The 13,053-nt window shown below is 49.2% G+C and overlaps 1 protein-coding gene across 19 annotated transcripts in view; it reads left to right on the plus strand.

Annotated features, from left to right (window-relative positions):
- The window catches only part of UBR5 (ubiquitin protein ligase E3 component n-recognin 5), a 2,132,574-nt gene that overhangs the window by 1,526,497 nt on the left and 593,024 nt on the right, over nt 1–13,053 (plus strand). For all 19 annotated transcript variants that reach the window (XM_078686916.1, XM_078686920.1, XM_078686919.1 and 16 more), the window contains one exon: nt 710–927. In XM_078686916.1, the coding sequence (XP_078543042.1) occupies nt 710–927 (218 nt within the window). The remainder of the gene's footprint in view (nt 1–709; nt 928–13,053) is intronic.

Consider the following 13,053-nt stretch of genomic DNA (forward strand, 5'->3'; position numbering starts at 1 on the left):
GTGTTCATCTGGTTAATTGAGTATTACCAAAAAAAGACTATCATCCCACTAGCCATGGGACCAGTTTTGTAAAAAGGTAAGTTTCTAGCACTAGAGATTTATTGTTAGAGACATTTGGGGTAATAAGGAGACCCCTGTTTTTTTTGTATGACTTTTAGTTTTAACAGTACTATCTACTACCCTATTAAAGCACTTTTTGTTGTAGGGTAAAACATTGATTGGCCATTTAAATTAAGTGTTCTCTTTAAGGTCACTCTGAATGATTTCTAACCTCCCAGTCCCTGTCCCCCTCCTCTAATATGCCTTATCCATTCACACTGGCTACGGTTGAAAAGTGAAGTGGCTAAAAGGAATACCTTGTATCAGATTTGGACTTCTCCAGTATTCTATCTTTGGAACATTAGTGGTAAACAACAATACCCATCAAGGATATGCCAATAGCATCCGATAGACAGGTCACAAAGGAAATTCATCAGAGTTTACTCTTCAGTTAAAACCATCACTAAATAATAAAGAAATAATCATATCTAATATTAACCTACTTTCTACTGAAGCTCTTTTATACTATACTCTAATTTGTATTCTTCTTCAGTCCTAGTTGTAGATCGATACTGAGATGCTGTTAAGTTGTTTTTGTGTGATGTGAGTAAAACATTGACTAATTGTCTTTGATCTATTTTGTTTGACTTTGTTGAATATTGTTTTTCAGGTTCTTCCGACCAAAATGTCGTATGCTGCTAATTTAAAAAATGTGATGAATATGCAGACTCAGGAAAAGGAAGGAGAAGAACAAAATGTACCAACAGATGAACCGGAAAGCACAAAGTGTGCTCCATCAGCTCATGATTTAGCCGCACAACTGAAGAGCAGTTTATTGGCAGAGATTGGATTAACTGAAAGTGAAGGACCGCCTTTGACATCATTTAGGTACAGGAAGTCATAATCTCCATTTTGAAATCTTCTTAATGAACAATAATAGCTTATATACTGTTCTATGTGTAAAAAAATATATATGGTTGACATGGAGGAGCTTTTTTTTCAGATATTTTACGTGCCAGCACCCGCTTGTTCATTTTATTATAATAATAATGATTTATTCAAAACACCTTGACATTTGGCTGCCTTTTGCTCATAAGCTTTCACTTTTGCTCATAAGCTTTCACAATTGCTTAGTGTAGTGTATCTGATGGATACTTCTTCCTGCAGATTCCTCATTGTATGAATGTTCCCCAGATGCTTGATTTGAATCCAGAAACGCTTTCCCTGCTGTAGCTCTCCAGCGTCACTATGTTGCGTTGTGTAGCTGCGGCCACAACATTGGCCTCCCAGTATGCGATGAGCTAGCCCCTGTCAGTTCCTGCTTTTCTACACCTTAGTGCATGTCCAGCTCGCTTCTCAGTGTTTGACTGCTGAAATTACTCAGCATTAAGCAGTGATTAGCTCAACTGTCTTATATGGTTTCAAGTGTGAGAAGTTGGCCTGGTATATGTTCACTATTCTAGTGAACACCTTGCACCAGTCCAAACAACCCTTATGGTGATGGTTGTAAGTCAACCTTACAGACCAGCTATCCTAGAGGTAGCATGGACAGAACAGTATTAGGCTAAAAGACTCTTGTGGGCGTGTAAAGCCAGCTGTTTTACCATATGTAACCCCTTGAATATCATATGAAAGGACACCACACAGGATATATATAAAATATATATGTATTTATTTACTAACACACTCCTCTGAACTCTTTATGAGATCAGAGGCAAAAGCACATAACAAGTTATCCTCAGATATACTTTAAATAGCACAATTTTACAGTTAGACCCTAGGTGCGCGTAAAACCATGTACTAAGTAAGTGGTATAAGAACCACGACTTTGGAAAGGAGAAGGCCTAGGGCCTTGGGAATCGCTGGGGCTACACTATCTGACCCTTAGGTTAGGAGTAGGAGGCCCACAGGCGGCGCGTGCAGAGTCAGTACTCCCACGCGAGAGTCAATAGAAAGCCAATCGGGACGTAAAAAGGTAAGTAATTAAGTTTTAGGACACTTCCGGTCTAACTAGGATTACACAACTAGCAAAACTGGACACTAGGATAGTCAATCCCTACAGGAGCACCGAAGTACTCGTGTTACCTCACCCACGGGCTGCGGGTGCATAGGTGTCAAAGTGTGTCGGGTTTTCTCGTTGTTTCCTATCGAGCTGCGGAAGAAGATGCTGCAGGCGACCAGGAGGAAGATGTCTGGGTGGATCCAAGGGTGGATCGGCGTTGAAGAAGACCTGAAAGCAGAGGGGACAGAGTCTAGGTCACTAGCCATTGACCGGGTGGAACCAGGAAGGAACCAGATGTTGTCGAGGAGCAATCAGGTGTGGATGTGAAGCTTGTCGTTGCAGCCACGCGGACCAGGAGGTGTCGAGGACGACCAGGTGCTGGAGAGAAGCTGTCCCACGAAGGTTCTCGCAGATGGAGGGGTCGACTTCCGGATTGGAGCCAACAAGCCTAAGCAAAGGCAACCCACGTAGGATGCACAAAAGGCTTCTGGTGCAGACCAGGATGGTCTGAGGTACTTCACCTCTTCAGGGAAGCAAGGGCCAGTCTGGAGCAACCAGACCAGCGATGGATTTTCTCAAGGATCGTCGTCAGAGGGCTACTAGCCAAAGGGCCAACAACCGGACAACGCGTCGAGCAGAACACCAGCAGAAGGGCCCCACGCAGATCTCGTGGAGTGTGGAGGGCTGGTCTTCGGTGCAGGTGGAGCTCGGTGTCGGGGTGTCTCAGTCCCCAGTGCACAGCTTCGAGGGTGCCTCAGGAGCTGCGCTGTTAGCAAGATGAAGACTTTCCAAGTTGCCTGCTTCCACGGATTCTGACGCCTTCCACGGTGCTCAGCTGTGCTGGAGTCGTGCATGGGGTCAGAGGAGTCCGGGGGTCGAGGTCTTGTCAGGCTCTGTGCTCGGGTTCCAGCGGGAACAGGGGCAAAGCAAGCCGTTGAGTTGCTGGATGGTGCCTGGTTACCCAGGGTGGTCACTCCTTGGCCACAAGGGAGATTCTTCAGTCTTCAGCGTCAGTTGAATGTCGAAGGGTCCAAAGGTTTGAGGCATGTGGGCTGCTGAATTCATATCTGTGCATAGATCGCCGCCTAGTGTTGGGTCCGGATGATTGCACTTTGTTGTCCTGGAAGAGTCTTCGAAGTATCACGAGATAGGTGACTCCTCCCCTTGACTACAGTGCACATGGGCATCCTTTCCATGCTCAGATTGTTTTTTTTCGCCATTGGGTTCGGATGCAAACTCCTATACTCTAACTCGGAATCAAAATAAAACTTTTCTAAAGGCCAAAAGGCCTTCTACTTCGTTGGTATTGTTCTCATTCGGTACCTCTCTACTCCATGCAACCTTCCATCTCGAATCGGTCGTCGACGCGGGCCGCTGGGCCTTTTCGACACCACGTGAGCCGACCGTCGATGGAAAGAAGCCCCTTCAAAAGGTGCCCACAATGCAACTCAAAGTTCCCCCATACTGATAAACACTCAGTATGCAACAAGTGCCTTTCCCCAGACCATAGGGAAGAAACCTGCCCGACCTGCGCCCAGTTCCGGTCGAAAAAAGCCATACGGATCCGAAGGGCCGCTAGGCAAGAGATGCAGCGACAGGCACCCGAACCCGACAACATCTTCGATGATGACCAGGACCTACCGGACGCACAAGACTCGGACCTAGAGATCGTCACGGTGGAGGACTACTCCGAAGACGAACTCCCGTCGGGGCAAATCGTGAGTACACTGCCCCCGACACCAATTGACCCCTCGCCAAAGGCTCCGGTCGAGGCATCATCAACAGGCCTTAGCCAAGATCATAAAAGACTTTCGACAGCCCCGCCTTCAGGCTCGGCACCGAAACCTTCATACACCCCAGGGCCTAGTAACATTGCCCCAAAGAAGGTTCCAGAGCCAAAAAAGGTCACCGACCCCAAGGGCGTCGATCCAAAAAGGCCGCTCAGCCAAAAGCCGTCGACCCCAGAAAATCGGTCGAGCCGAGCAAGGGAGCGCAGCCGAAGAGCGATTCCAAAAACTGTCGATCCGGTGCCGTACCGAAGCCATCGAAGCCGGACAAACCTGTCGACCCAAAAGTAACAGCTCCGAAAACACCGGCGATCCAAAAAAGACCGTCGATCCGGTGAAAGACACTCTCCCAAAGAAGCCTACGGAGCACAAACAACGTGTCGACCCGAAAGTTCCCGTCGACCCGAAACCACGAGTCGAGCTGAAATCAGGGCCCGAGCTGAAAAAATCCAGCAAGACACCAAAGGTCGTCGACAAACCTGCCTTTGTCGACCCAAAAAGGTCCAAGCCTAAACCCAGGACTGTAGAGGAAGGACTATTCCACCCAGATCCATCCGAGGACCAAGGAAAAATTTACATTAACCCAGACACTGGTAAAGTTACCATCCTGCATAAGAAAAAGAGACCTTTGGACTTTGCACCTGATTCACCTATCCCACTCAAGAAAAAGGACTTTGGCACTTCTCCCACGAGACCCTCACTCCCTTTTCAACCTATTATGCCCTCCACACCACTTGAACCTACCTCACCTTCTAACCACGATGACGATGAGGGGGAGACAGGGTATGAACCACAGCCCCATATATAACTTTCCTCAAGATCCAGATCAAGAGGAACCTTCTGAGGAGCCAACAGACCCTTATGATACACATTCTATCCCTGATGTGCCCACTTATCCTACTAAACCATCACCCGCTGATGACACAGTAGTATTTAACCAACTCATAGACAGGGCTGCGCAATTCCACAACGTGGACATGCACAGTGACCCCGTAGAAGAGGACTTCCTCTTTGACACTTTCACTACTGCAGAGAAAAGTGTCAAAACACTTCCTATGTTGAAGGGAGTTCTAAAACATGCACCTGACATATTCAAGGACACAGCCAGGGCACGGGTAATCAATCCCAGAATAGAAAAAAAGTATAGACCGGCTCCTACAGACCCCACTTATATCAAGGGCCAGCTGCCACTAAACTCCCTAGTGGTTGCTAACGCACGAAAAAGAGCCAACTCTCAGACTACAGGGGAAGCACCTCCCCCTGATAAGGAGTCCAAAATCCTAGAGGCATCGGGCAAAAGGGTAGCGGCACAGGCATCCAATTCTTGGAGAAATGCTAACACACAGGCACTACTGGCTCGTTACGATAGGTACATTACGATCAGCTCGAAAGCCTTATGCAACATTTGCCCGAGCCGTTTAAAGCACAAGCAAATGATCTCATTCAGGAGGGAAAGTTCATCTCCAATGCCTCCATTAAAAGTGTGCTTGTAGGAGAGTAGGGTCTGCAATCCTATGATCACCCAGATTTTTGCTTTTTGCTGCACTGGTTTACGACTTTCCCTGGCTGTGGGCCTGCTAATCAGACCCACAGCCTAGCTGTTCTCTCTATCCAAATTGTACCCAGGTACTGAATTGGCACTGGGCCCTCTCCAAGTCCCTGTACCCAGGGCTGAGGTGCACCCAGAAGTCTCCCAGGGGCTGAAGCACGTATTGTGCCACCCCTGGATTGACTAACTAAAACTGACACAACTGGCTGCACGACAGCTGGGGCAAGGTGGTGTACTCACCCTTTGCTTTAGATATAGTATACCTATATCTAACCCTAAAATGGACACACAGATCTCCTATCAGTCACTCCTATGGCAGGCCTTAACAATCCTGAAGGCAGAGTGCTTGGAATCGTGTGAGATGGTGCTCTGGCATGAGCTGAGCCTGTCTGCGGCTTTCGGGATCCATCCCTTAGCCGTTTCCATGATATCGCATACCATATACTCTTAAGTGCATTATAATCCTCGCGGTTATGTGCCAACTCTGGTATCGCTTTATCAAAACATGTCGAGTAAGGTGTCATACGAATTGGAATACTAACCCCTCGCCAATTCTGGCGACGGGGTTAGCATTCCACCCTTCTAGAGGGACACGACATGCCTGTAACCTATAACCCGGTTAAAAGTCAGACAGAGCCTTAACATCCACAAAATGGATGCTGCCACCGAGACACAAGTCTGCCCTCCTGCTGCTGGGAGTCCTCCCAGAGCAGGAGATAAGGACAAAGGGTTTCCTGCCAGGGGCGGTGCCAGCACCGTCCCAGACAGGGTTTTGTGTATTGTAGGTAGGCAGGGCTTTAGAGGAAGGTGACTGCAAGTAGCACCCCGGTGCTCACTGTGCATAGGCCGGCTTGAACCAGTTCCAGGGTCACTCCAGACCCTGTGCTGGGGAAAAGCCCGCCAAGGAAGTGGGTGTAACCACCCCCCTCCTAGTCCCACCCATAGGGCAGGACTTAGTCGCGTGCCAGCCCCTTTTTACAGGATAAAGGTAGAGACTGGCCCCCTTCCAAATCAGATCATCTTTGAATCCTGAAACTACTTTCTGCGAAAGGAACTCAAGACTTCTTCCTAAGATTTCTCCCTTGTGACTAAGGAGTAGTCACCCTGCATCCGCAGGCACCATCTAAGAACACTGCGGTCTGCTGTAAGTCCTTCCTCCGGAATCCGACTGCCCAGCTCGACGAGAACCGGCTTCCCTGGCACCTCTGACCTCTACCCACCTCTACAGCCCAGCTGAGAACCGTGGGTGCGACGAGACCTCAAGGGACCGGCCATCTGCAAGACTGCACGACTTCTTTCCAGCAAGCCCGCCGAGTAATCTACTGGTGAGTGCTTTGGGGTCCGAGAAGCCCCGACTCTGAGCAGCTCCAGCTCCGAAGTGCAGCCCCCCAGCATCTCCACGATCTGCGTGGGGCCCTTCTGCTTTCCGCTGCTCACCGCGTTGTTTGGCTACTAGCCCGTTGGCTTGTGGCCTTCCTGACGACGCCCGACGACATTTCTGCTGCTGGTCTGGTTGCTCCAGACTGGCCCTTGCTCCCTTCCAGAAGAGGAGCACCCCGGACCCTCCTGGTCCACTCAAGACGCCATTTTGAGTCCACCGCGTGGGCTTGAATTAGCCAAGGCTTGTTGCCCAATCCTGGGTAACTTCGACGCCAACGACTTCATCCTTCGTGGGACAGCTCGCACCTCCATCCTGGTCGCCGACAACGCCTCCTGGTCCGAGAGACTGCAGAGCCCAGCAGTGCCCACTCACCTGACTGCGGTGACTTCGCCCGGTGCCATCCTGGTGCCCACTTAATCACTGGCTAGTGATTCAAGAACTTGGTCCCCTCTGCTTTCAGGTTTTCTTCTTCCTTGATCCAGGCTTGGATCCGTCGAACTTTCCTTCACTGGTCGCCTGCCAGCAACTTCTTCCTTCCAGGCTCCTGGTCCGGCAACGAGATCCCCGACGTCTTTTCAGACCTATGCAGCTGCAGCCCCTGGGCTAGGTAACTTCGGCACTCCGGTGTCCCAGCATAGCCTCACTATCCAAGGGTCAGGATCCACTGTCATTTTCTCCCTACCAGGTCGGGTTCGCCCGTGAACACTAACTTTGTGAATTCTAGCTTCCATAGACTTTGTCCCGCATCCCGCGTGAGAGTGCACACTCTGCACCCGAGTCCCCTGGGCCTCCTAGTAGTAATCTAACGATTCCCTAGTCCAGTCCTAGCGATTCCAAAGCCTATTAGAACTGTTACTTACCTGCTAGTAATTCGCATTCCACTTTTAGCGTATATGGTTTTTCGTGCCCCTCGGGCATTTGTGTAACGTGCTAACTTAAAAGTATTTTCATAAGAGTTTTGTTGTGTGCTTAGCACCCTGTCCTCATAAAGAGTACAGGGTTGTTGTGATTCTAATAAATACATTGTTTATTTTCATAACACTTGTGTGGTGTCCTTTCACTGGGTGTTCAAGGGGTAATGTGATGGTAAAACAGCTGGCTTAACACGCCCTCTAGAGTCTTAGCCTTAGACTGCTCGTATCCATGCTACTAGGATAGCTGGTCTATAAGGTTGACTTACAACCAATCATCAATAAGGGTTGTTTGGACTGATATATAGTGATCACTAGAATAGTGAGCACTGCACATCAGGCCAACTTCTCACATTGGTGAGCAGCGGTTGGGATTTGAGCTTGCTGTTGTTTTACCACACATGCCCTAAGAATATCTTGTGAAAGATCACATAAGTACTAAAGGTACATATAACTTAGCTTAGAATACTCTGAGTTCTACTGAACCAGCTGTTGTAGCTCCTAGGGCCTAGCACACCCTAAACTACAACTCTAGCAAGGGATCAGTAGGCAAACATATAGTGTAGGTAAGTGCACCACTTACACCTCACTAGAAAAGCATGTCGACTCAGGGGGACTCTACTGAGACTCCCCTGGTCAGTGTTGACCCTCCACAGGTCACTTCAAGATATGCAGCTCTCAGTTTTCAGGAGATGAGACAAATCTGTGTCTCCAGGAAACTGAAGCAGGGGTCTAACCCCACCATTCCCTTTCTGATAGGTCTCTTAGAGACATATGATGCCAGAAAGCTCTCTCAGTTACATGAGAGCATGCCAGCCTTAGAGGGAACCTCTGGGGATCCAGACCTCCCCAACACTGATTCAGCAGTTGAGGAGGAGGATCAGGAGGTACTCTCTGGGGATGAGGTAGACAAAGGTCTTGAGGTAGTCAGAAGGCTAACTAGGACCAACTTAGACTTACTTGGGCTAGGATCTGGGGGCCCCCCAGTACTAACCCGAAGTGGGCCTAACCTTGGAGTTAGGAGAGATAGATCTCTTTCTAGGGACTCCAATAGATCTCTGCACTCTAATGCCTCTTCTCAGGGGAGAAGGAATCCTCCACAGAGGAGATTTACTTCCCCCCAGAGAAAGGAGCATGAAGCTAGGATGAGACAAGCTGAACTGAGGATTGAAAGGGAAGAAATTGCCCTGGCCAAAGAGAAGCTTGCCCTGGCAAGAGAGCAGCAGATGAGTGGGCTAGCTCCCACTGGTGGCAGCAATCTCCCAAGAGATAGAGAGAAGGGTTTAGATACTAAACACCTGACTAAAATAGTGCCCCCCTTTAAGCAAGGGGATGACATCCAGAAATGGATGGCTGCTCTGGAGAGGGCCTGCACTGTGCAGAACATTCCCCAGAGTCAGTGGGCAGCTATACTGTGGCTCTCCTTTGATGGTAAAGGTAGAGATAAGCTCCTCACTACAAGAGTGGAGGATGCTAACAATTACCAGGTCCTGAAGAATACACTGGTTGATGGGTTTGGTTTAACCACTGAGCAGTACAGGTTGCTGTTCAGAGACACCCAGAAAACTCAGTCTCAGGACTGGTCTGATTTTGTGGATTGTGCCACTAAGGCTTTGGAGGGCTGGTTGCTGGGTAGCAAGGTTACAGATTACACAGGATTGTATAATCTAATGATGAGAGAACAAATTTTGAACAATTGTCAGAACCAGTTGCTGCACCAGCACCTTGTTGATTCAGATCTGACCTCTCCCCAAGAATTGGGAAAGAAGGCAGACAAATGGGTCAGGACAAGGATCAAGCAGAACCAGAACCAGAACCAGGGTGGTCAGAAGAAAGCAGACCAGAAGGGTAATGTTAAGAATGAGCAAAATGACCAGAAGTCTTCACCAGGTCCCCAACAAACCAAAGAGGGTGGGGGTCAGGCTTCCCAGAAGAAGAAGACTCAAGAAGGCCAGTCAAAAAGGTGGTGCCAGTACTGCAAAAGTAAATCTCACTGGTTTAGTGAGTGCACCAAAAGAGGAGGAGGACAAACTCCTGCCACTACAGCTCCTAAAGCAACTGCACCCCCTAGTACAGTCAGTAGTGGTAGTGTCACTCCCAAGGCATTAGTTGGGTTAACCTTGGGTACTGAGGGGTCTGACAACTTAGTTGGCACACTCACTCAGGCTGTCCTTGTCTGTACAGGGGATATGGATATGTCCCCTGAAATAAGTCCCAATACCTTGGGCAAATACAGGCAGACACCTTTGATTAATGGCAAAATGGCTCAGGCCTATAGGGACACTTGTGCCAGTGTCACCATGGTGACACCTAACTTTGTGGACCCTGGACAGATCATGCCAGGTACTGATTTCCTGGTGACCAATGCCAGCAATGTCACTACTAGCCATAGTGTGGCAATTGTAGCTTTCTCCTGGGGTGGAGTGAAGGGACAAAAGAAAGTTGTAGTCAGTTCAGACCTCCCAGTTGATTGTTTGTTGGGCAATGATTTGGAGTCATCACAATGGTCAGAAGTGGAGCAGAGGACTCACATGGAGATGTTAGGCTTGCCAGCACATGTGCTTGCTGTGACTAGGTCACAGGCCAGAAGATGCCCCACTGAACAGGTGCTGGATCCTGAAATTATGGACCAGACACCTCCCAAGAAGAAGAGCAGTAAGGGTAAGGCTTTGCCTTCCCCCTTGCCCCAGGTTGAGGATCAAGTCTCTGAGGAGGCTGATCTAGCAGAGCTGAGGGAAACTGAGCCTAAAGAGCTTGAACTTGATCAAGTTGAGTTTCTGGGCTCAGGGGGACCCTCCAGAGCAGACCTGGGGAAGGAACAGTTGAGCTGCCCTTCCCTTGAACCCCTCAGACAGCAGGCTGCTGCTGAGGCTGCAGGGAATGCCACAGGTGCCCACAGGGTATACTGGGAAGATGGACTCCTGTACTCTGAGTCAAGAGACCCCAAGCCTGGTGCAACCAGGAGGCTGGTCATCCCCTTGTCTCTGAGAGGTTTCCTTCTCACCTTGGCCCATGAGATTCCCCTTGCAGGTCATTTAGGTCAGACAAAGACTTGGGACAGGCTTGTCTCACACTTTCACTGGCCCCATATGAATGAGAATACCAAGGAGTTTTGTCGCTCATGTGTCACTTGCCAAGCCAGTGGTAAGTCAGGTGGCACAACAAAGGCCCCCCTCATACCACTACCTGTGGTGGGGGTTCCCTTTGAAAGAGTGGGGATTGACATTGTTGGTCCAATGGAACCCCAGACAGCATCAGGACACAAGTTTATACTGGTGGTGGTGGACCATGCCACCAGGTATCCTGAGGCTATTCCCCTTAGGACCACTACAGCCCCTGTAGTGGCAAGAGCCCTAGTTGGAGTGTTCTCCAGAGTGGGTTTCCCTAAGGAGGTCGTTTCTGACAGAGGTACAAACTTCATGTCAGGATATCTGACTGCCATGTGGAAAGAGTGTGGTGTGAACTACAAGTTCACCACACCCTATCATCCACAATGCAATGGGCTTGTTGAGAGATTCAACAGGACCCTGAAAGGGATGATTCATGGACTACCTGAACCTCTTAGGAGAAGATGGGATGTCCTGATCCCCTGCCTCTTGTTTGCTTACAGAGAGGTCCCACAGAAGGGGGTTGGCTACAGCCCTTTTGAGCTTCTGTATGGGCATCCTGTAAGAGGACCCCTGTGTTTGGTGAAGGAAGGATGGGAGAGACCTCTCAAAAAGCCTGCAACCAACATAGTGGACTATGTACTTGGTCTCCGCTCCAGGATGGCTGAGTACATGGAAAAGGCATCTAAAAACCTTGAGGCCAGCCAGGAACTTCAAAAAGCTTGGCATGACCAAAAGGCTGTACTGACTGTGTACCAGCCAGGACAGAAGGTGTGGGTGCTGGAGCCAGTGGCCCCAGCAGCTCTGAAAGACAAATGGTCTGGGCCCCACACCATCATTGAGCAAAAGGGAGAGGTTACCTACTTGGTGGACCTTGGAACTCCCAGGAGCCCTCTCAGAGTGCTCCATGTTAACAGGCTCAAAGCATATGTTGACAGGAAGGACATGAGCTTGCTCATGGCCACAGATGAGGGACAGGAGGAAGAGAGTGACCCTCTCCCAGACCTGCTCACTCAGAATCCTGATGATGGGTCAGTTGATGGTGTTGTCTTTTGTGGCAGCCTCACTGAACATCAGCAACAGGATTGCAGGCAAGTTCTGCAATCCTTTCGACATATGTTCTCTCTGACACCCAGCCAAACTGATTGGTGTACCCATGATGTTGACACTGGAGACAGTCTGCCTGTCAAGAGTAAAATCTACAGACAGCCTGATCATGTTAGAGACTGCATAAAAACTGAAGTGCAGAAAATGTTGGAACTGGGAGTCATTGAGCCCTCAGATAGCCCTTGGGCTAGCCCAGTAGTTCTAGTGCCAAAGCCTCACACCCAGGGTGGTAAGAGAGAGATGAGGTTTTGCGTAGACTACAGAGGCCTCAATGCAGTCACTAAGACTGATGCCCACCCAATACCAAGAGCAGATGAGCTTATAGATAGATTGGCTTCTGCCAACTTCTTAAGCACATTTGATTTGACAGCTGGGTATTGGCAAATCAGGTTAGCTGAGGAAGCCAAACCTAAGACAGCATTTTCTACCCCTGGAGGGCATTATCAATTTGTGGTAATGCCCTTTGGACTGAAAAATGCACCTGCCACCTTCCAAAGGTTGGTGAATCAAGTCCTCACTGGGCTGGATGACTTCTGTGCAGCTTATCTTGACGATATTGCTGTCTTTAGCTCCACCTGGGAGGATCACCTGGTCCACCTGAGGAAAGTGTTAGAGGCCCTGCAAAAGGCAGGCCTCACTATCAAGGCCACAAAGTGCCAGATAGGGCAGTCACAGGTTGTCTACCTGGGCCACCTTGTAGGTGGAGGCCAGGTTCAGCCACTGGAGAGTAAGATACAGGCCATCAAGGACTGGACTCCTCCAATCACCCAGACTCAGGTTCGAGCTTTCTTGGGCCTGACTGGGTACTATAGGAAGTTTGTCAGAAATTATGGGTCCATAGTGACCCCCCTTAATGACCTGACAAGCAAAAAGATGCCAAAGAAAGTTCAGTGGACAGCAAGCTGTCAGAAAGCATTCAATGACCTAAAGCAGGCCATGTGCACAGCACCTATCCTCAAGAGTCCAGATTACTCCAAGCCATTCATTGTCCAAACAGATGCTTCTGAGTTGGGTGTGGGAGCTGTTCTGTCTCAACTGAATTTTGATGGTAATGATCAGCCTATTGCTTTCATTAGCAGGAGGTTGACACCCAGAGAGAAAAATTGGTCAGCTATTGAGAGGGAGGCCTTTGCTGTGGTCTGGGCCCTGAAGAAGCTGAGGGCCTACTTG

Source organism: Lissotriton helveticus, chromosome 4_1 (genome assembly GCF_964261635.1).
Source record: "Lissotriton helveticus chromosome 4_1, aLisHel1.1, whole genome shotgun sequence".
Lineage (NCBI taxonomy): Eukaryota > Metazoa > Chordata > Amphibia > Caudata > Salamandridae > Lissotriton > Lissotriton helveticus.